This window comes from Dendrobates tinctorius, unplaced genomic scaffold (assembly GCF_039654945.1).
Source record: "Dendrobates tinctorius isolate UK_male_01 unplaced genomic scaffold, ASM3965494v1 ptg000171l, whole genome shotgun sequence".
Classification (NCBI taxonomy): Eukaryota; Metazoa; Chordata; class Amphibia; order Anura; family Dendrobatidae; genus Dendrobates; species Dendrobates tinctorius.
In genome coordinates, this window is record NW_027361838.1 from 2341349 (window position 1) to 2366376 (window position 25028).

The 25028-nt window shown below is 44.2% G+C and overlaps 1 protein-coding gene across 1 annotated transcript in view; it reads left to right on the forward strand.

Annotated features, from left to right (window-relative positions):
• Window positions 1-25028, forward strand: part of LAMA3 (laminin subunit alpha 3) — a 297581-nt gene that overhangs the window by 116154 nt on the left and 156399 nt on the right. The window contains exons 16-20 of the mRNA XM_073550824.1: window positions 3357-3403; window positions 5407-5506; window positions 5631-5683; window positions 5886-5991; window positions 12082-12181. Coding sequence (XP_073406925.1) covers window positions 3357-3403; window positions 5407-5506; window positions 5631-5683; window positions 5886-5991; window positions 12082-12181 — 406 coding nt within the window. The remainder of the gene's footprint in view (window positions 1-3356; window positions 3404-5406; window positions 5507-5630; window positions 5684-5885; window positions 5992-12081; window positions 12182-25028) is intronic.

Genomic DNA, 25028 nt, shown 5'->3' on the forward strand with positions numbered 1-25028 from the left:
GTGCAAATATTACACTGCCCACATTTACAAATGTATATAATAATAAACTAGGTACCGTAGTTTGTTAAATAAGTGACGAGACGCCGCCTCTGTCTGTAAATAGTGAATCAATGGAGGAGCAAGGGAAATGGCATATAGGTGGGGCACAAAAGTCAATGTAATAAGTAAATATATACAGTATATATATGTGTATATATAAAATAATTCCACACTAAATGATATACAGGAAAAAAAGGGCAAAAAAACGAACAGTCGGTATAGTGACAATAAGAAGAAGAGGACAAAAAATTGTACCAACCATTGAATCCCAGTGCTTTCAGAAATGTATTAACCCCTTAGCGACAGAGCCAGTTTGCAGCATAATGACCAGGCCAATTTTTACAATTCTGACCACTGTCCCTTTATGAGGTTATAACTCTGGAACGCTTTAATGGATCCCGCTGATTCTAAGATTGTTTTTTCGTGACATATTGTACTTCATGTTAGTGGTAAAATTTCTTCGATAAGTCTTGTGTTTATTTATGAAAATAACGGAAATATGGTGAAAATTTTGAAAATTTTGCAAATTTAAAACTTTAAATTTGTATGCCCTCAAATCAGAGAGATGTGTCACACAAATTTCTTAATAAATAACATTTCCCACATGTCTACTTTACATCAGCACAATTTTGGAAGCAAATTTTTTTTTTGTTAGGAAGTTATAAGGGTTAAAAGTTGACCAGCGATTTCTCATTTTTACAACAAAATTTACAAAACCATTTTTTTTTAGGGATCACATCATATTTAAAGTCATTTTGAGGGGTGTACATGGCAGAAAATACCTATAAGTGGCACCATTCTAAACACTAGACCCCTCAAGGTGCTCAAAACCACATTCAAGAAGTTTATTAACCCTTTAAGTGCTTCACAGGAACTAAAGCAATGTGGAAGGAAAAAATTAACATTTACGGTAACTTTTTTTTGCAAAAAATTTACTTCAGAACCAATTTTTTTTATTTTCACAAGTGTTAAAAGAGAAAATCAACCACAAAATTTGTTGTACAATTTCTCCTGAATATGCTGATACCCTATATGTGGGGGTAAACCACTTTTTCAGCACACGGCAGAGCTCGCAAGGGATGGAGCGCCGTTTGACTTTTTCAACGCAGAATTGGCTGGAATTGAGATCGGATGCCATGTTGCGTTCGGAGAGCCCTTAATGTGCCTAAACAGTTGAAACCTCCAACAAGTGACCCCATTTTGGAAACTAGACCCATTAAGGAACTTATCTAGATGTGTGGTGAGCACTTAGAACCCCCAAGGGCTTCACAGAAGTTTATAACGTAGAGCCGTGAAAATAAGAAATCTATTTTTTTCCACAAAAATGATCTTTTTGCCCCCAAATTTTTATTTTTACAAGGGTAACAGGAGAAATCATACCCGCACAGTTGTTATGCGATTTGTCCTGAGTACGCCGATACCCCATATGTGGGGGGGAACCACTGTTTGGGCGCATGGGAGAGCTCGGAAGGGAAGGAGTGCCATTTTGGAATGCAGACTTTGATGGAATGGTCTGCGGGCATCATGTTGCGCTTGCAGAGCCCCTGATGGGCCTAAACAGTAGAAATCCCCCACAAGTGACCCCATTTTGGAAATTAGACCCCCTAAGGAACTTATCTAGATGTGTGGTGAGCACTTTGAACCCCCAAGCGCTTCACAAAAGTTTATAAACGCAGAGCCGTGAAAATAAAGTCTTTTTTTATTTCCACAAAAGTGATTTTTTAGACCCCAATTTTTAGACCCTCAAAGTTGGCAAATAGTGGAAACCCCTCAATTCTTGCTGCAACCCTAACCCCAACACACCCCTAACCCTAATCCCAACCCTAACCCTAATCCCAACCCTAATCCTAATTCTAACCCTAATTCTAGTTCGCCCTAACCCTAGCCTAACCCTAACCCTAGCCCAACCCTAACCCTAGCCCAACCCTAGCCCAACCCTAACCCAACCCTAACCCTAGCCCAACCCTAACCCTAGCCCAACCCTAACCCTAGCCCTAGCCCTAACCCTACCCTAACCCTAACCCTAATGGAAAACTGAAAAAAAAAATATTTTCTTTATTTCATTATATTGGCCTATATAAGGGAGTGATAAACGGGGGGTTATGTACTAATTTTTTTATTTTGATCACTATGATCGTTTATCATAGTGATCAAAATAATGAATGGAATCTGCCAGCCGGAGCTGGCAGATTCCCGGCGGGCGCACTGCGCATGCGCCCGCCATTTTCAAGATGGCGGCGCCCATCGGAGGATGCCGGCGGGACGTGGGACCACCGGGAGGGGACGGAGGGCCACGAAGAGATACCGGGGGGGGGGATCGGGGACCCTATCTCTCTCTCCTCTGATGTGCGATCACATCAGAGGAGAGAGAAATTAAATGTAAAATCGCGGCTTTTTTTTTTTTTTGCGGTCGCCGTTATAGAGTTAAGGCAACATTAGGAAGGCAACATTAAGAGTTACAAAAGTACAGGGGGTGCACACCAGGAATTTATAAAGAAACAGTATATCACAGGGAGCAAATTTTACATAATATGGTACAATGCCAGGAAATTTATAAATCCATATATACAGTAATGTGAAATATCTAATTATCAATATGGCACACATCGCTAGTAACAAAGTCCAAAAGTGCCCAAGGTAAAGTGTCAGTGCGAAATCAATGGAAGAGAGTGGTGGCTGTACTTACTGCACAGTAAGAAGTGGCAGTGTTTTTTTTACAAATTCTGGTTGTACGCACCTGTATTTTTGTAATTCTCATTGTTGCCTTCCCATCCTTAATAAAGGTTACTTATACTATAATACATTTCTGGTTACACTGTGCTTCAGTGGTCCATCATTTTTGTTGTCCTCTTCTTCACATAGTGAATCAAGTACGGTATATTCAGCCACGTACTGTAGAAAGATTTATGGCATATTCATTCATTGGGGCCCACCAGAGGATTTACCTGCCCACCCTTGGGCCAGTCCAAGCCTGGTGTAGACAGTGAATGTTACTGAAGAGCACAGCATCATACTATATATAATGGCTGTTCTCAGGTTCTGCAGATCAGATTTTGTTCAGTCCTGTAAGAGTTGAGCTGCAGTACCCTGGAACTGGGACTGTACTGTGAACTTTCCCTCTGTTCAGTGTTTGCATCCGTCACCACCAGAGCTAATTACAGCTGATTGTTGGATCCCCACAAATATGATATTGATGACTTATTGTATGATAGGTCATCAATGTAGTAAACCTGGAAAACCCCTCTAAGCTGGTCATAGTCACAGGCCTCCTCTACATTGTTGATGCTCAATAATGTTTATTGTGTTTTTTACTATAGATGTGAATGGGGAATGTGATCCTGTAGGGACCCTTACATCACAAGCTGTAAGTTCAATTTCATTTTGTTGCCTTCAGTTCCACAGTTTTAGCATCTCTTATGTAATGACTCCATTTGTTTCTGCAGTAAATGAAACATGAAAGCATTTCTCATGTAGGGCTTGTGTGCAGTATGGAGGGTGGTCTCCTTTTATGGAGACTTCTATTACAACTGCTGTCATTTATTTGAATGGCTGCCGCTGCCATGCAGGACGGCTTATTCCCTGCAATAGTAAAGGGGTCATCTGTGGTGAGACAAACCCTTTAAAGAGTATCTTTTACCGAAGCGCATTCTATATGAACAATTCTATACATTTTTCTCCATGACTAGCGTTTTCGTCCTGCAGCAGTGCAGTATTATATCTATGTACCGTAACAACACAACTGCTCATAACTAATCATGGGGGTTCAGGCTTTGTTCAGATTTATTTTTAAACTGCTGATTGGTTGTTCATATCACCTGACATGATGCTGAATTGAATCTGATCCCCATATTTTAGATTTATTCAGACCCCAGGCTATCTCTCAAACTCAATCACTTCACCGTGAATGTAACTGAAAATGAAATAAAGTTTAAAAAAAGGCACTTTTAGGGGTCGTGTTACGTGCACACCGCTAGGTTCAGACAGGGGCGGAACAGGTCTCATGAATTCTTTGGAACTCTGCGGGAACCGTTACTCAGGGCGACCATGTACTGCGGCTTCCTCAGGCACAAGATGAATCCACTTGCTCACACAGATACAACTAATAGAGTCCTCATGAACAGGAACAGTGTAGTTTAATGTCGCAGCACATTCACTACACTTCAAGTCTCTTAAGCACAGGCTTCATAAACAGCACAGCTGCTTCTTAGAGGCACACGGACTAACAGTCTCTCTTGATAGCACAGTTCAGCACAGATCAAGACTCTTTACAGTAGCACAGTAGTACACAGCATTCCTTCTAACACAGTGTAATGGAGGGAGGGTTTGCTGAGGGAGATTATCTCTGTTACACAATTTCTTAGAGTACTTATCTTCCTGCTCCTGATAGACTTTCTCAACTAGCAGTACACAGGTTGGTTAACCCAGCTCCACTCTGTAATGGAATCCTGTGTCCCTATTGTTCACTTGCCTGAACGTTTTTGAGACAGATCACAGACACACACCACTAATCCCTTCAGCTGCTGTCATAACAGTAAACAAGTTTCCCACAATCCCCCTGGGGCTCTGCTAACCACTCCCTGTCTCCTGTGACTGTGTTAACCCCTCTAGTTTCTGGATGCTTTTCAATCAACAGCAGTTAACACTACTTCTATATGTCACAGTCGCCCACACGAGCGTACAACACGTTCGAGTTTTATGCAATAAAACATCACATGGCATTCGGCTAAGTGTTATTCTATGGAGAAGCTCAGATCTTCAATTATTTTCTCATGCTGATTTGGCATGACAATAATCACAGCATGCTGCCATTGTATCTGAGAATCGCATCACACTCACACTTTTAAGTCTATGGGTGCGTTTGAAACATCAGACTGCAGTCGGATGTCATCTGAGTACTGCGGACGCTGGCAGTGGAGGAGATGGAGAAATGAGTTTCTCCATCTCCTCCACACCTGTGCTCGATTCTCTCATGTGAGACAGTCAGGGCACTGACACTTGGCTCACGCTCACAGCAAAGCTGGAGCCAAGGGTAATTAGCATATCGCATCCGATACTCTTGCATCAGATGTTATACACTAATGTGATCCCGGCCTTATCTACAAATCTGCAAAAGAATATATCTTAAACTGATACAAATTACTTTCTAAAAGTTGCTGACAGATAGACAACCCTTTTAAAGTGTACTATTTTGAAAAGTATTATTAATGGGCACAGCGAGGTAGAAAAAAAAAAAAATCTAAATCATTTACCAGTACTCCGTACTGTGTCCCCCGCCAGTCTCCTGGAATTCTCTTCTCTGTGGCTCCTAGTTGTATAAAATGCACAAAATAGTTAATTGTTGTACTATTGACTGTTACTATTTTGCAGGGCCACTGCCAATGCTTACCAAGAGTGGAGGGTACCACTTGTGATCACTGCAAGCCATTATTCTGGAATTTAGATAAAGACAACCCCCAAGGCTGCATTGGTAAGAAACTATGATTTGCTTCTAGCTTTAAGTATGTGCATGTGATTGGTACATATGTATATACTATGATACATGTTATGTATAGCCTGCAATACGTACATAGTGGAGTCTTTTTCTTTTTCAGATTGTGCTTGTGATGTTGAAGGGACTTTAAGTGGAATAGGTGAATGTCATCAGGTAATAACACATAAAAGTATCGCGCAGGAATAAGATAGAGGAGCTGCCTTTTCCCCATTAAACAGCGCCACTCTTGTCCATATAGGCAGCATCTTGTATTGCAGCTCATCTTTATTACATTAAAAAATAACCTTTATGAATTTATCGTAAGGAGTGTGATATTTCATTACATTTGTACAAATGCTGTCACTTTTCTTCTCAGTCTGAAGGCGATTGTCATTGCAAACCAAACACATGCAGCACATCATGCGGAACCTGCAAAGATGGTTATTTCTACCTCGAAGGAAAGAACTATTTTGGATGTAGAGGTAGGATGGCTTTCGAAGTTCTAAAATAACGTATTCAATGCGAGTGCTGCATGTGTTATAGTGTAGGAAGTGTTAACTGTACTCAGGATTTTGAAGAGTTATCCATTGGATCAGTAGGGGTATAATTGCTGGTATCACTACTTACACCAAGAAATGTGTTGGGGGGGAAAAAAACTTGTTCTAATGAAGAATTGTTCATTTCTGTGACAGTGGGTTTGTCAATGGCTTTTGTGGGAATAAATAATGTATGAAAGAAATAGGCAAATACATGAATCTGGAAAGTTTTTGCTCCAGTGTTGTTTGTTTTTAATACTGTGTTAGTATTTAGGCAAGTAGAAAACTTACCGACATCTCAGTTGATAAAACAAGGGCATTTACGTCCATTCCACTAGGACTGCCCATGGAAATGACAAAATTCAAGTGGAAACCCCCATTTTGTAGACTGGGCCATACCAAAACTTGTCATCTACAGTATGTCTATATAGTTGGAATAGTCCTGGCAAATATTGAATTATTGGGAAGATTAGATGTCACCTCTCTGCTGTCCAGAATCCCGGAGTGTCTATCAGCCATATCCTCCTTCTTCACCTCTCGCTTCCTGAAACTCAATGTAGACAAAACCGAAATCATCTTTCCTCCATCTCACGTATCTTCCCTACACGATCTATCTATTATGATAAATGGCATCACGCTCTCCCCTGCACCTGAAATCCGCTGCCTCGGAGTAACTCTCGACTCTGTCCTGTCCTTCAAACCACACATCCAAACTCTTGCCACCTCGTGTCGCCTCCAACTCAAAAATATTTCCAGAATCCGTCCCTTCCTCAATCCTCAATCTACTAAAACTCTTGTGCATGCCCTCATCATCTCCTGCCTTGATTACTGCAACAGCCTTCTCTGTCGCCTCCCCTCCAACTGTCTTGCACCACTCCAGTCTGTCCTCAACTCTACTGCCCGACTAATCCACCTCTCTCCTCGCTACTCCCCTGTTTCTCCCCTCTGCAAATCCCTCCACTGGCACCCAATTTCCCAATGAATCCAGTTCAAACTACTAACACTGACCTACCAAGCCGTCCACAACCTGTCCCCTCCCTTTATCTCTGAACTAATCTCCCAATATCTTCCCTCACATAATCTTTGATCCTCCCAAGACCTCCTACTCTCCTCCACACTTATTCGTTCCTCACACAACTGCCTCCAAGATCCCAATTATCCCCCATCTTCTGGAATTCCACGCCTCAACACGTCCGATTATCCACCACCCTCAGATCCTTCTGACGAAACCTGAAAACCCATCTCTTCAGGAAAGCTTACTGCCTGCAATAACCATTCTGCTGCTTCACCACCCACCGAGCTGCATCCTCACCACCACCAGAGCTGCCGCACCCCCGACATTCTGTCTCTTCCCCATTATCCCGTAGAACAGAGGTCTCAAACTGCATTCCTCAAGGGCCACAAACAGGTCATGTGTTCAGGATTTCCTTGTATTGTACAGGTGATAATTTAATCACCTGTATAGATAATGATTCCAGCACCTTGTGCAATGCTAAGGAAATCTTGAAAACACGCATGGTTTGCGACCCTCGAATGCAGTTTGAGACCCATGCCATGGAATGTAAGTCCGCAAGGACAGGGTCCTCTCCCCTCTGTACCAGTCTGTCATTGTAAATTTGTTTACTGTAAACAATATCTATAACTTTGAATGTAACCCCTTCTCATGTACAGCACCATGGAATTAATGGTGCAATATTATTATTATTATTATTATTATTATTATTATTATTATTTATATAGCACCATTGATTCCATGGTGCTGTACATGAGAAGGGGTTACAATACAAGTTACAGATATCACTTACAGTAAACAAACTAACAATCACAGACAGACACAGAGGTGGAGAGGACCCTGCCCTTGCGGGCTTACATGCTACAGGAAGGTGGGGAAGGAGACAGTAGGTTGGGGGATTGCAGCAGCTCCAGTGATGGTGAGGAGGCAGCGGGGATCATTGCAGGTTGTTTAAGCCTTCTAATGCCCCCATAGATAGAGGTCTTCTGAATATGCCGATTTTAACCTCATCATCCAACCATCTAATGTGTATGGGGCCTCCTGACCCTTCCCTTGCAGTTGATGTTTGGGGATAGAAGGTTCCAGCCCGCTGAAATTTAACAGACAATCTTTTTGTTCGGTGTGGAGAAATGTTGCTGCTAGTTATGAGCGAGTACACTCGTTGCTCGGGTGACCTCTGAGTATTTTGGCGTGCTCTGAGATTTCGTTTTCGCCGTCTCAGCTGCATGATTTGCAGGTGCTGGACAGCCTGAATACATGTGGAGATTCCCTAACAAACAGGCATTCCTCACATGTATTCAGGCTGTCCAGCACCTGCAAATCATGCAGCTGAGACGACGAAAGCGAAATCTCAGAGCACGCCAAAATACTCGGAGGACACCTGAGCATGCTCGGAAAAACCCGAGCAACGCGTATACTCGCTCTTACACTAGCAGCAACTTATCTCCACACCGAACAAAAAGATTGTCTGTTAAAATGCAATGGGCTGGAACCTTCTATCCCCAAACATCAACTGCAGGAGGCCCCAAACACATTAGATGGTTGGATGATGAGGTTAAAATTGGCATATTCAGAAGACCTCTATCTATGGGGGCATTAGGGTATGTGCACACGCTGCGGATTCTGCTGCGTTGTACAGTACCTTTATTTCCTATGGAAAAAAAAACGCTGTGCACATGCTGCAGATTTTTCTGCGGCTTACAGTCCGCAGCATGTCAATTCTTTGTGCGGTTTCCGCTGCGGTTTCATACCTTATCATTATGAGCAGGGCTGTGGAGTCGGTAAGCCAAACCTGCGACTCCGACTCCTCAATTTCCCTTCCACTGACTCCAACATATATTGCTTATATTTAAGTGAAAAATTTATTGTAGTACAATGTGAACATCAGACATTTAATCATTTTTATGATACAATAATCAAGATATTTAGATTATAACAACTTTAGAACACAAAAAACTGTAATAAATTGTAAATATGTAATACACTGTAATATCGATTACATATATATATGTGAGGTAGCGCTGTCATTTGCTTAGGGGATTCTCACTTGCAGCAAACAAAAAACAGTTCCGGCACGGATTTTCCATCTAATCATACAGTCCTTGCGGTTTATTCACGCCTCATAAACCACAGCAGCAACAGAAAGTTCACCCAATAGAATTACCAGGATAGCATCCATTGTAATGCTTCACTCTTATTATCAATGTCCAGTACGCAGGCTCACTTAGCCTCACAATTATCTCACCCACGTCAGGGATCCTCATGCGGCTGCAGCATTCCGCACACGTTCGTTCCCTCCAGGGAACTCTCAGGCACACATCGCCATTGCTCCCAGACACTTCACACATGCTGTCAGGCAGGAAGTTCCATGTCTCCAAGACCTTCCACACCAGACCAACCAGGTCCCAGCATTCCTCCCCCTGTGACCTACCCTGGCCACATTATATGGTCTATAGCCACGCCCACCGGGTCACGTGACTATGACCTCATCACAGGTCCTTCACACACTCACATAGCTTTTAATACAGGTGTTTTCAGACACACCCCTGGGTGGGTTTGTAGGTAACTGGCCCGCCCAACTCCCGAGTTACCTAGAGACTTCTCCCTTATACCTTGAAATATCACCCCAGCAATACCATTGCTGATCAATACGCATAACTAAGTCTCCATCTCAAAGCCACCCCCTTTGAGATACACAACCATCCTTCAGGATTCTGCCACTCATCCTCTCCCTTGGAACCTCCACACAGCGCCCCCTAGCAGACATAGTGGTTACTACACCACAATATATATATATATATATATATATATATATATATATATAAAACACTATGTAATAAACTATGTAAGTGTCAAAAAACAGTTTTCAACAAAAACATACTAAATAACATTTGTGAAGTCTATGAATTTGTTCTAAGAAATAGAATTGCCTCCATCAGATCCTCCTTCATAAATGACCTCAAATCTGACCTAATAATTTTAAGGCCAGAGAACAACCTCTCTACAGTAACTTGGGTTGGAGGCAAAGCCGTAACCACATGGGCAACATCTCTAACAATTTCCAAGTATAAAGGAATTGCCTCATGCACAGTCAGTTTTGATGAACGGTTGAATTTTTCTTTTTCTTTGACAGCAAGTGAAACATTTTGCTGAAATATGGTCAATCTGCTTGCTATAGGAGACGGAGTGAAATCTTTTTCCTTGCAGCAACGCTTTGCCTGCTCCATGTCATCCAAATACTTGTCAAAGTCAAACTCCTCATCTGATGAGGACGAAGATATGGCAGCAGTAGCACTGTCAGGACCCAAGTCCTCTTGCGCCTGGCAGTCCTCCTGTAGGCCACTCATCCTAACTGCTACCTCATTCAGCGCTTCTTTTCCTTTAGTAAGCTGTTGATCATCAAGCAAAATACGATGACTTGGGTCCACATAAACAGCTGCCAGAAAAATTTTATTTTCCAATAGCTTTGTCTCTCTCCGTTTCAATGAAGCAGAAATGCCATCTGCAATTAAACCTCTTTGGGACATGCAAAATAGCAAGTTCTTCCACTCCCATATGAAAATGCCAGGAGTTAAATCCTCAGCTTGTAATTTTTTAGTGACGGTAAATAGGTGATTAAGAAATTCCTTCAATTCAGCCACCTGTGTCCATTGACCTTCATTTAGGGTTACCTGAGGGTTCGCCATATCTATAAGAAACCGTTTTAGCCAGGATCAAAACTAGGAGGGGGCAGAACCTCATACTGTTCCACAGAATCTCATACTGCACACTTCAGCTGCTGCAGAACCATATACTGCACACCCCTACACTTGAAAATAAAGCCTGCACCTTAAGATGTGGTGAATGCAGTCTATTTATTCCAACTATCAATTGATGTTGATGTGTTACTGAAGACGAGCAATGCCTGTCCTGGGCGTCCTTTTGGGCAGCTATGAGGTGTACCTGACTGGTGCTAAAAAAAAAAGGAGTGTTAGTCTGTGTGCTACCCGGCTTTCATTCTTTTTGGTACAGATAAGATATGGATAGACAGAGCAGATTTCTAATCTGCTTTTTCTATTGAAAACATTATCTATGAGCTTAAAAACCTTTCAGGTGATGCGGTTTTTTAAAAAGCTGATCTGCTTTTGCAGCTGAAAAATGTATCCTCAAAAAAACCAGCAAAAACGCTGTGTGTGAATGTAGCCTTAGAACAGTCATTTATAGGACATTTCATAACTTTCCCAAATTCCTATGAAAAAATATTCAGCACATTTTGCATTGAACTACTGTAGCCAATTTATTATATATTTTAGGAGTCGGAGTCGGACCATTTTATACCGACTCCGACTCCACCTCCACCAAAATGAGCTCCGACTCCACGACTCCGACTCCACAGCCCTGATTATGAGGTGTGAAACCGCATGGCAAAACAGCAGGCTAATCCGCAGATACACCGCAGGACTTTTGTCCTGCGGATTTACCTGCGGATTTTTCAACAAAATCCACACAACCTAAAAACTACGTGTGCACTTACCCTTAGAAGGCTGGCAGATACATAACAGCCTGGTCTCTATGATGATATGGTTTAGATAAAAGGGAACAAATACCATAAATATATTTAAAATAGGACCTGTCAGCCTTCTGGTCTTATATATTTTAGTAAATAATTGCATTCTCCATAAATTACAATTTTGGAGCAACATTTCTTATAATTCCTCATTGTTTTGTTCCTTCATGTAGTCTCTTGAATATGTATAAATAAATGGACTACTTAGTCTCTTTATCGTTGGATAGTTTCCTCGCGCTCGTCTGGTGGTGCCCATTCTTTGCTGACAGTGTCGCGCTGTGTAGGGACACCCACTGTTGATAAGGGATGTTGTAAGACCCGGCTATCAGTTTGTTCATTGTGATGTTAACTGAGGCTGTGATAGTAGCTGAAATGATTATATTGCGTGCGGTAACAAAATGAGGCAGATTCTGAGATTCATATTGAGGACAATGATTACAATTGTTTTGTTAACATTAGTGTCTATATTTTATGGCAGGTTGTCAGTGCGATGTTGGAGGATCGGTCAGTCATCTCTGTGATCAGTCCACAGGAAAATGTATATGCAGAAATAATATTCAAGGCCAGAACTGCAATCGGTACGTTTATTTATACTTAACCTATTATTAGTATTATTAATATTTTATTTTTTTTTTTCACTCTATATCTTAACAGGAATAGCAAAAAAAATAGGAAAGCTAAAATGTATAACTTCAATGTCATTGAGGAGAGAGAATCCAAAAAACAGAAGTGTGAAGCCAAGATAAAATAAAATAAATTTTATTAATTACATAATATAACACAAAGTATTAAAAAGTCACATGTACATAAGGGAATAGAAACTGAACAGAGTGAACTCCAAGCTTCACTGTCATTGAGCCTGTCTGACTTCTCACATTGCTTTTATGGAGAATTGTTCTATACATATAATCTACGATTCATTACGCCATGGTTTTTCTTCCGATGGATTCAGGATGAGAAAACAATCGCAGCATGCTGTGATTCCATCTGAGAATCGGATCGCACGCCCCTATACAAGTCTATGGATGCGTGTGAGACATCGGACTGCACTCAATTGTCATCCAAGGGAAGTCCGATTAGTATTAGTTTGTTTGAATGGAAAAAATCAAATTCTTGGAAGATGACAACTTTTATTGTATTTTATGTATAATAATATAATATATAATGGTACCATGTAATTCTGAAAATCTCTTTGTTCTACTGATCTCTTTTTGTAAAAATGTTATTGTGTAATTTTCTTAATAAAAATTATCTGATTTAAAAAAAAAAAAAAATGATCACAGTAAAATGACACTCAGCTCATCCTCGCAGCAGAGTTTGAGCCAAGGGTCGTTTGTGTATAGACATTTGATTGTCTCGCATGAGATAATCACCAGATGCTACTCTCCAGTGTGAGCGAGCCCTTAGGGAAAGTCTTTTCTCACTTGCTTACATTGCATTTCAATATAGAATAGTGATAACCATACAATAATACATATGGCATCTCAGATGATAACATTTATGTGATAATGGTCTCTTTCTATCCTTGTACTAGTTGTATGGTGGACTGGACTGTGCCACACATATTTTGTATTATGTTGTAGTATGATAGTTTGGGTGTAATGTTTATGTATGAAAAATAGCAGCAAAACATTTTAACTAGAGTTGAGCGAAACGGGTCGGTCAAATTCAAAAATAGCCGACTTTAGCTAAAGTCGGGTTTCGCCGATCGAAACCCGACCATAGCGTGAGGTCGGCCATCAGGTCGCCGATCGGAGCGCCAAAGTCGCGTTTCAAATAATGCTTCCAGCGCCTTTTCTCAGCCAATGATGGATGACACACACTGTGGGCAACGCGATGACATGGGTAGCGGCCACCACCATCTTAGAGAAGGGCATTGAAGTGATTGGCTGGCTTTGTGTGGCGTCACAGTGGGTATAAAAGGCTGTGACCGCTGACCGCCATCTTACTTCTGCCGATCTTAGAATAGGGAGAGGTGCTGCTGCTGATTCTGAACAGGGAGAGCGTTAGGCAGGGAAGAAGAAAAAAAACTGCTTCTGCTGATAGCGCTTTTCATGACTCTGGAAGAAAAAGCCGAGGAGTTTGTCTGTTTTTCCAGACCTACACCTTAGAGTGCTGTCCGCTTTTCAAACAGTTTCGTATATCTGCAGTTTGATTACGGTCAAAATTAGACGGACAGCGTGTGTCACTCCCTGTACAAATAGACGGAGATTGACAATTTTCCATACACACACCGTATAGCGGTGTACGCTCCTCACACACTACCGTGTACCACCTTGTATCACGGACAAATAGAAGCTATCTGTGCGTGACTCTGGAAAAAAAAGCCGAGGAGTTTGTCTGTTTTTCCAGACCTACACCTTAGAGTGCTGTCCACTTTTCAAACAGTTTCGTATATCTGCAGTTTGATTACAGTCAAAACTAGACAGACAGCATGTGTCAGTCCCTATACAAATAGATGGAGAGTGACAATTTTCCATACAGACACCGTATAGAGCTGTCCGATTCTCAAACAGTATTGTATATCTGCCGTTCGCATTACAGTCACATCTATACAGAGTCAGCGTGTGTGTGTGACACTCCGTAAATACATATACGGAGATTGTTAGTTACACAAAAAACGTATACAGCTGTACACTTCTGATACAGTTCCGTATATCTGCTTGTTGGATTACGGTCCAATACATACTGTGAGAGCGTCTGTGACTAACAAAATATATACGTAGATTGAATTTTTTTAATACACCTTACACAGCTGGACACTCCTCATACAGTACCATCTCTCTGCTGGTATTTTTGGTACATTTTCCCAAACATGAGGAAGTATGGTGGAAGAGTCCGTGGACGTGGGCAGGGGGGCGCAGCTGGTACTGATAGTGGTGGTGCATCGGCTGGTTCTGCCAAAAGCAAAATAGCAGCTAAGGCAGGAGGTGTTGAGCCTGCCTCATCGTCTGGCCCAAGAAGGCCTGTAAGGTTGTCTTTTCTCAGAGTAGGAAAGCCGCTTTTAAAGCCGGAGCATCAGGAACAGGTTTTGGCGTACATTGCCAAAACAGCCACCAGCTCTATTGCCTCCTCTTCTGAACGTTTGAAACCTGCAAGCACGGAGTCGTCAGTGCAGGGTTCTGGTCAGGAAAAACACCTTTCCTTGTGTCCTTCACCCCCACCAAAAGTTAAGGATGCGGCAGCCCACATTTCAGATTACTCTATGGAGCTCTTTTCACATACCATGCCTGGGTTATCCAGTCAAATCCAGAATTCCACAGTCCAAGATGAACCTGACATGGAGTGAACTGATGCACAGCCACTGCTAGATGATTCTGCTGGTACATCAACCCAGAGCACTACACTGCCCTCGCAGTCTATTGAGCCAGAATCTGACCCTGATGAAACTCAGGTGCCCCTTCCCGCATACTATACCACCTTACACGGTGACCCAGAGAAAGGTAAAGAGGAAGGTGCAGATGACTTTGAAGAGGAAGTGATGGATGACCCAGTTCTGGACCCGGATTGGCATCCACTGGGAGAGGAGGGTGGTGCTGGAAATAGTTGAGATAAGGAGAAGGATCCGCAGCAGGCATTGACATCGCAGCAGCGGTTATCTGCCAGGCCCATAGCTGTCCAAAAACGTGGAACAAAAACTAAAAGAGTTGCAGGACAGCTTGGCCAGACGGTCAACTTAGCACAGCATGCAAGGCCAGAAAATGTATACCATAGTAGGAAGAGTGCAGTGTGGCACTTCTTTGTCCAAAATCCTACTGATGAGGCAAAGGTTACCTGTAAGAAGTGCGGAAGGACCTTTAGCCGAGTTAAACAACTCAGAAATTTGAATACTAGTTGCATGCTTAGACATTTAATCAACATGCACTTTGCAAGCGTGGACGGACTTCAAAACCTCAGGTAGCACGTGTGCACCTGCTCCGACTGAAGGTAGCCAGCAATGCTCCATCGCTTCCCCCACTGTAAGACCACCGCCACTGTTAAGCACACCATCAGCACTAAATGTGGAGGTGTCGTTGCAAGGCCAAAGCACTCAGGGAATCACAATGGTTTTGCAACACAACACTGAATCTAGGCCATCACCACCAATACCATCACCAACCCCCTCTCACTCCATCCGGTCCACCGCTACTTCCCCCATATGCAGCTCTCCAGTCCAGCTCACCCTACCAGACACTCTGAGTAGGACAAGAAAGTACTCATCCTCTCATCCGTGTACACTTTGAACGCCTACATTGCCGAACTAATCTCATTAGAGATGATGCCCTACCGTTTGGTTGAAAGCGAAGCTTTCCGCGACCTCATGGCCTACGCTGTCCCATGCTATGACCTACCCAGTCGGCACTTCTTTTCTCGAAAAGCCATCCCTGCCCGCCACCGGCATGTGAAAGACCGCATTGTCCATGCACTAAAACAGTCAGTGAGTGGAAAGGTGCACCTCACAACAGATGCATGGACCAGTAGGCATGGCCAGGGCCGTTATGTGTCCATCACTGCGCACTGGGTTAATGTGGTGAATGCAGGCTCCACTGGGGACAGCGGCGGTGGAACAGTGCTGCCTAGCCCACGGTAAAGGAAACTGTTGTGAGTTCATTTTCCCCTCCGTCACTGAGGCCTGGTGAACTCCCTATTCTAGTGAAGGAAGGTAGTGAGCCTGATTATCAGGCACCTGGGACTAATGAAGACGATTGGCTGAGTGGAGTCACTGACTGGATTTAAGGCAGCCTACGCCCTTTCTGCCCTGCGGGTGATTTCTCTGTGGACTCTTGGACACCAGTCTGATTCCTGCTCTCCTAAAGCTAAGTTTTCTGTTTTGCCTTTTGCATCTAAGATTTGTTTTTGTTTATCTTGCTTTTTGGATTCTGCCTCTCCCTGCTGGAGTGTGCAGTGTTCCGTGAGCTCTGTCTTCTGAATGTACCTGAGTGCTGATTTAGTTTTTGAAGCTTAGTTGCTTCAGGGCCATTTTTATATCAGCTTGTTGGCTTTTGTCTCTGATAGGGTTTTGGCAGATTGCAGACAGCAGCCTTCCTATCCGTTCCTATCTAGGTAGTTTTTGGGCCCCGTCTTTGCTCAGCCTGTCTTTCTGTCTGTGTAAGTGTTTTCATCTTGCTTCACCGTCATTATATGTGGGGGGCTGCCTATTGCTTTGGGGTCTGCTCTGGGGCAGTTAGATTTCCCCTTTCCTTCTTTAGGCCTATGTATCTCTCCGGCTGTGATCGAGGGGTCTAGGTCATCGTAGGAACCCCCCACGGCTACTGCTAGTTGTGTTGATAGGTTCAGGGGTCTGCAATCTGATAGTTGCCAACTTCTCAGGTTTTCAGGACTTAGCTAGCATTTCTGTTCTTGCCTCCTACGGTGACTCAATCATAACAGAATCACCCGCCCAACCGCAGATCCTGGGGTACTCAATAGCAGGAAAGAATTGTGTTTAAAAAAAAAAAAAAAAGGGTGTGTGTATATTCTTTCCTCTATATCTCTGAGGCCGTAGGGGGAATTTTTTTTTCTCTCAATGGAGATAAAGCAAGTGTCTGATCGTGTGGAGCAGCTCGCTGCTGAAGTGCGAGGAATTTCCGCCTATCTTGCTCGTTCACATGCTGTTGAACCAAAGATCCCCACACCTGATGTATTTTTTGGGGATCGATCTAAATTTTTGAGTTTCAAAAATAATTGTAAATTATTTTTTGCTTTGAAGCCTAACTCGTCAGGGAGCCCCGCGCAGCAGGTTAAAATTGTCATCTCTTTGCTGCGTGGCGATCCCCAGGATTGGGCGTTTTCTTTGAATCCAGATGACCCTATGCTGACTAATGTGAACGCATTTTTTCAAGCCTTGGGGTTGCTGTACGACGAACCTAATGCTGTTGATCAGGCTGAAAAGACCCTGTTAGCATTGAACCAGGGTCGAGAATCTGCAGAGTTGTACTGTCAAAAGTTCCGAAAGTGGGCGGTCCTTACTACCTGGAATGATAGTGCTTTGGCTGCTCTCTTTCGGAAGGGTTTGTCAGAAGCTGTAAAAGATACTATGGTGGGATTTCCTGTTCCCTCTGGTCTGGACGATTCTATGTCTTTAGCCATTCAGGTTGATCGGCGTTTACATGAAAGCAGGATTACACTAGACGTGTTGCCACCGCTTGAACAGACGTCTGAACCTATGCAATGTGATAGAGTTTTGTCTAAGGCGCAACGTCAGGAATTCAGAAGGCGTAATAAGCTGTGTTTTTTCTGTGGAGATGCCTCACATGTTATTTCTGTTTGTCCTAAACGTGAGAAACGCTTTGCACACACGTTTTCTGTTGGTGGGGTTCAGCCTAAGTTTCTTTTGGCGATTACTTTGATCTGTTCCCTGTCCACATTTTCCGCCAAGGCTTTTGTGGATTCGGGAGCAGCGCTAAACCTAATGGACTTGGATTTTGCTAAACGTTGTGGATTTCCGTTGACACCTCTGCAGACGCCTATCCCTTTGAGGGGGATTGATGCTACCCCTCTGGCTAAAAATAAACCTCAGTTTTGGACCCAGTTGGTCATGCGGGTCGCCCCAGACCACCAAGAAAATTGCAGATTTTTAGTGCTGCATGGTCTGCATGATGCCGTTGTTCTGGGGTTTCCCTGGTTGCAGATTCATAATCCAGTTTTGGATTGGAAGTCTGTGTCTGTGGTGAGTTGGGGTTGCCGGTGTACCTTTAGTGAGGCTCCGGTTTTTTCCACCTCTCCTCAGTCGCATGAGGTTCCTGACTATTTGGCGGACTACTATGATGTATTTAGTGAGAATGAGTCTGCGTCCTTGCCTCCTCATAGGAGTTATGACTGTGCAATTGAACTAAACCCGGGGTGTAAATTTCCTAAGGGTCGGCTCTTCAATTTATCTGTACCCGAGCACGAGGCTATGCGGTCCTATATTAAGGAGGCGTTGGAGAAGGGTCATATTAGACCATCCTCTTCACCCTTAGGTGCCGGGTTTTTTTTTGTGGCCAAGAAGGATGGTTCTTTAAGACCTTGTATTGATTATCGTGCCCTCAATAAAATTACTATTAAATATCAGTATCCGTTACCCCTGATTTCGGATCTATTCTCTAGAGTCAGAGGTGCTTGCTGGTTTACCAAGCTTGACCTCAGGGGGGCGTATAATCTTATCCGCATTAAGCAGGGGGATGAATGGAAGACGGCGTTTAATACTCCGGAGGGACATTTTGAGTACCTGGTGATGCCTTTTGGGCTCACTAATGCCCCTTCTGTCTTCCAGTGCTTCATGAACGATATTTTCCGAGACTTTGTCGATAAATTTTTGATTATCTATCTGGATGATATTTTGATCTTCTCCAAGGATTGGGATTCTCATGTGGAACATATTCGGACTGTGTTCCGGATCTTGAGAGAGAATTCTCTGTATGTCAAAGGATCAAAATGCCTTTTTGGAGTACAGAGAATTTCTTTTTTGGGATTTATTTTGTCTCCGTCAACTATTGAAATGGACCCGGCCAAGGTACAGGCCATTTATGATTGGGTTCAGCCCACTTCTTTGAAGGCCCTCCAGAAGTTTTGGGGTTTTGCTAATTTTTATCGGAAATTTATAGCAAAATTTTCTAGTATTGCCAAACCATTGACTGACCTGACCAGGAAGGGTGCGGATGTGTTGAATTGGTCTCCGGAGGCTGTTGCTTCCTTTCAGGAGCTGAAGCGTAGATTTACCTCTGCCCCGGTTCTGCGGCAACCTGATGTCTCACTCCCGTTCCAGGTAGAGGTGGATGCTTCTGAGATTGGTGCAGGAGCGGTGTTGTCCCAAAAGGATCCGGTAACATCTAAAATGAATCCCTGTGCTTTCTTTTCCCGTAAGTTCTCTTCATCAGAACGTAACTATGATGTGGGGAATCGGGAACTGTTGGCCATGAAATGGGCATTTGAGGAGTGGAGACATTGGTTGGAGGGAGCCAAACATCAAGTTGTGGTCCTCACTGACCACAAAAATTTGATTTACCTAGAGTCGGCTAAACGCTTGAACCCTAGACAGGCTAGGTGGGCCTTGTTTTTTACACGTTTTGATTTTGTGGTCTCTTTCCTTCCTGGAACTAAGAATGTCAAGGCAGACGCCCTCTCTAGGAGTTTCTTTGCTGATTCTCCTGTGGTGACCAAGCCTGCCACCATCCTAGGCGAAGGGGTAGTTCTTTCTGCCATCTCGCCCAATTTGAGACTTGCTCTGCAAGAGTTCCAGGAGGACAAACCTGAGCGTTGCCCCAGTGGAAAGTTGTATGTTCCTGACCAGTGGAAGAAGAGGGTGATGTCTGAAGTTCATTGCTCTGCATTGGCTGGTCATCCAGGTATTTTTGGTACTAGAGATCTGGTGAGTCGCTCTTTTTGGTGGCCCACCTTGTCTCATGATGTCAGGAATTTTGTGCAGTCCTGTGGGACTTGCTCCCGGTCTAAATCTTGTTCTCGCTCTAGTGGGTTGTTGATGCCTTTGCCGGTCCCCAGGAGGCCATGGACCCATATTTCAATGGATTTCATCTCTGATATGCCGGTCTCTCAAAGAATGACTGTTATTTGGGTGATTTGTGATAGGTTCTCTAAGATGGTTCATCTTGTACCACTCCCTAAGTTGCCATCTTCCTCTGAGTTGGTGCCTCTGTTTTTGCAACAGGTGGTTCGCTTGCACGGGATTCCTGAGAACATTGTATCTGACAGAGGAGTTCAATTTGTGTCTAAATTTTGGAGGACGTTCTGTTCCAAGTTGGGAATTCAGTTGTCCTTCTCCTCTGCTTTTCACCCGCAGACCAATGGGCAGACAGAGAGAACAAACCAGACCTTGGAGTCGTATTTGAGATGTTTTATTTCCGCTGATCAGGATGATTGGGTTTCATTTTTGCCCTTGGCCGAATTTGCTTTAAATAATAGAGCTAGTTCTGCCACTTTGATGTCACCTTTTTTTTGTAACTTTGGTTTTCACCCTCGATTTTCTTCAGGGCAGGTGGAGCCTTCTGCCTGCCCAGGTGTTGACACTGTGGTGGAGAGAATGCACCAGATCTGGGACCAAGTGGTGGATAAGTTATCTCTCTCCCAGGAAAAGGCCCAGCGGTTTTCCAATCGACATAGGACCATTGGTCCCCAGTTTAAGATTGGTGATATGGTGTGGTTATCATCAAAAAATATTGCTATGTAGGTGGCTTCTCCTAAGTTTAAGCCTAGATTTATTGGACCTTACAAGATTTTGGAGATTATTAATCCGGTCTCTTTTCGTTTGGCTCTTCCTGTCACATTTAAGATCCATAATGTGTTCCATAAGTCCTTGTTGAAGAGGTTTGTTGAGCCAGTTGTGCCTGAGGTGGCACCTCCGGACCCTGTATTGGTTGAAGGTAACTTGGAATATGAGGTAGAGAAAATTCTGGATTCCCGTCTGGCTAGACGGAGGCTCCAGTATTTGGTTAAGTGGAAGGGTTATGGTCAGGAGGATAATTCCTGGGTCTCTGCCTCTGATATTCATGCCAAAAGATTGGTGCGTGCCTTTCATCGGGCTCACCCTGATCGCCCTGGTAGCGTTGTTGAGGGTTCGGTGACCCCTCCTCAAGGGGGGGTACTGTTGTGAGTTCATTTTCCCCTCCGTCACTGAGGCCTGGTGAACTCCCTATTCTAGTGAAGGAAGGTAGTGAGCCTGATTATCAGGCACCTGGGACTAATGAAGACGATTGGCTGAGTGGAGTCACTGACTGGATTTAAGGCAGCCTACGCCCTTTCTGCCCTGCGGGTGATTTCTCTGTGGACTCTTGGACACCAGTCTGATTCCTGCTCTCCTAAAGCTAAGTTTTCTGTTTTGCCTTTTGCATCTAAGATTTGTTTTTGTTTTTCTTGCTTTTTGGATTCTGCCTCTCCCTGCTGGAGTGTGCAGTGTTCCGTGAGCTCTGTCTTCTGAATGTACCTGAGTGCTGATTTAGTTTTTGAAGCTTAGTTGCTTCAGGGCCATTTTTATATCAGCTTGTTGGCTTTTGTCTCTGATAGGGTTTTGGCAGATTGCAGACAGCACTATCCGTTCCTATCTAGGTAGTTTTTGGGCCCCGTCTTTGCTCAGCCTGTCTTTCTGTCTGTGTAAGTGTTTTCATCTTGCTTCACCGTCATTATATGTGGGGGGCTGCCTATTGCTTTGGGGTCTGCTCTGGGGCAGTTAGATTTCCCCTTTCCTTGTTTAGGCCTATGTATCTCTCCGGCTGTGATCGAGGGGTCTAGGTCATCGTAGGAACCCCCCACGGCTACTTCTAGTTGTGTTGATAAGTTCAGGGGTCTGCAATCTGATAGTTGCCAACTTCTCAGGTTTTCAGGACTTAGCTAGCATTTCTGTTTTTGCCTCCTACGGTGACTCAATCATAGAAGGAAACAGTTGGCTGTAGGCTTTCTTTCGCTCCTCCTCCTCTATCAGCGAAAGCTCGTCCACAGAGCGCAGTCGCACGAGCACTCCATCCGCAGCTGGCAGTGTTGCACACGAGGTGTCCCACTATCGAATAGCTAGTGGTAAGCGTCAGCAGACTGTGTTAAAGATGCTGTCTTTGGCCGACAACAGACACACCGCTGAGGTACTGGCCGACTACTTGCAGCGACAAACTGAGTAATGGCTGGGCAGTCTACATCTTGAGGCAGGCAAGATAGTCAGTGATAACGGCCGTAATTTTGTGGCAGCCATAGCCCGTGCAAAACTCACACACATACCTTGCCTGGCTCACACTTTGAACCTGGTTGTGCAGTGCTTCCTTAATAATTATCCTTAGTTAACATCCCTGCTCCATAAGGTGCGAAGACTGTGCTCGCACATCCGTCGCTCAAACGTCCACTCCACTCGTATACAGAAGCTGCAGCGATTGCTCCACCTCCCCAAGCACTGCCTAATCATAGACATTGCAACAAGGTGGAACGCCACCCTGCACATGGTTGAGAGGCTGTGCGAACAGAGGCAGGCTGTAATGCATTTGTGGGAGGATACACGGGCAGGCAGTTTGAGGGAAGACATGGAATTGTCGGGTGTGCAGTGGTCAAAGCTGAAAGACCTCTGTAAAGTTCTTCAGTGTTTTGAGGAATGCACACAGCTGGTAAGCACAGATGACGCCATCATAAGCATGAGCATCCCACTTATGCGTCTGCTCATGCAAAGTTTGACGCACATTAAGGATCAGGCGTCTGCAGCGGAGGAGGAGGGAATCCTTGACAACAGTCAGTCATTGTCTGGTCAGGGAACTGTCCTGGATAAGGTGGAGGGGGATGATTATTTTGGGCAGGAGGATGCTTCTCAGGGGGAAAGAGAAAATGTTGGCGTTCCAAGGTCAGGTACAGTGTTTGTGCGTGACTGTAGCGATGTGGATTTGCCAGAAAGTGCTCCTCCTCCCACCACTGGCAGTGCATCATTGACACCTGGAACATTGGCTCACATGTGCGATTATGCCTTGTGGATCCTAAAAAGGCACCCCCGCATTGCCAAAATGATGAGGGATGACGACTACTGGCTGGCCAGCATCCTCAATCCACGCTGCAAAGGCAATTACACAACATCATGCCACAGGAGAACCTAGAGATAATATTGGCTAACAAACAAGCAACTCTGGTAAACAGGTTGTTTGAGGCTTTCCCAGCACACAGCAGCGGTGCTGGTTCTCCCACGAGCCGTAGTGGACACAATGAAAGAGATGTTCGTGGTGCACACAGCCAAAGTGGCGTTGGAGACAGGGGTTTAATGACCATGTTGTGGAATGATTTCTCAAGTACCGCTCACACGACTGCTAATACTGCATCGATTAAAAGTGACAGGAGACAGCAGTTGTCAACTATGGTTACAAACTACTTCTCCTCCAATATCGATGTTCTCCCTCACAGGTCATTCCCCTTTGACTGTTGGGCCTCTAAACTGGATGCCTGGCCTGAATTGGCACAATATGCCTTACAGGAGCTCGCTTGCCCTGCTGCTAGTGTGTTATCTGAAAGAGTCTTCAGTGCTGCTGGATCATTCCTGACAGAAAAAAGGACCTGTCTGTCTACCCAAAATGTTGATGATCTAACCTTCATTAAAATGAACCATGCATGGGTTTCAAAGGATTTTGTCCCACCTTCCCCTGATGACACATAGGTTGCCAGAAAACTGCCTCGCTTTTGTCCTCCTCTTCCTTGGACTTGCCCAATTCCGCCCTTTGCAGCAGCTGAATGTCCAGCCAACACATCAATATATGCCATTTTTTAGACCTCCCTAAGGGGGCTGCCCACCCCCCCCAATGGCTGGGGTCAACACCTGGCGCACCCGGGTAAGTGCCGTTGCTCTGAACAGGTGGATGGGCCCACAGATGGCCGACGGCACTGGCACAGGGCCCCTCATAGTACAATACAGTGTCTCTGACGGTGGGGGGCCCACTCGTCGTCAGACACACCAGCGTACTATAAGGGGCCCTGTGCCAGTACCGTCGACCCCAAGTGTGCCCCCCCGCTTGGTCATGGCCACAACAATTGCAAGTTGCAATTCTTACTTCTCCCTGCTCCACCGCTGTGTAGTCTGGGCAGTTAAATCCTTCACAGGGGCAGCCACTAGAAATTTGGTGTATTGATCGATGATGGTTAAGATGAAGCTATGGCCTGTCCTGCTGGCCTCTACCTTCAGATGATCAATGGCTACCATTTGTAATGGACGTCAACTTACAAGCGGATGCAGTGGTGCTTTATGATCACCTTTCACAGTTATGATAGTCACAGACGTGTGACATTCCTGCCACCATTTTTCAATGTCTCCTCTCATGCCAATCCAATAGAATCGCCTACGGTCTGTGGCTTCTGTCTTTTGCACTCCAAAATGACCAGACACATCATGATAGGCAGTGAGGACCATGTCTACATCTCTCCCTGTGATCACAGTTTGATGGAGACGAGTAACGGTGATGTGATCCACGCTACTGCGATAAAGCAATTCTTTCTTCACAAAGAACCGTTTTCGCTGACTCCACAGACACAGTAATTGAGGGTCTGCATCGCCTCTGCAACATCTACCGGGAGGTTTTCCCGCGATGAGTAATTCCCAAATTTCTGCTAACACTCGACTTTCTGTCTGTACTTGTATCCATGTAGCTTCCAGTAGCGGAGAGTCTGGACTGGCTTACTGAGATTGAAATATATACGAAGATTTAAAAGTACCACAACACTGTATACTGTTGTACGCTTCGACTACCTTTCCCTTTTTCTACTTGTTAATTTCTGGTGTAATACATAGTGAGCCTGTGAGTGTCTGTGTCTGACTCCGGAAGTATAGATGGAAATTTACAATTACCCCTAGACTGGATACACCTGGTATGTGCTGATATAGTACCTTTGTTCCAAATTTTGTATTACGGTATCATCCATAGTGAGTGAGCGTATGTGGTTTACGCCTTCTATATATACGGTGAATCGGAGATACCAATTTTTACCCTATTCTCGATACAGCTT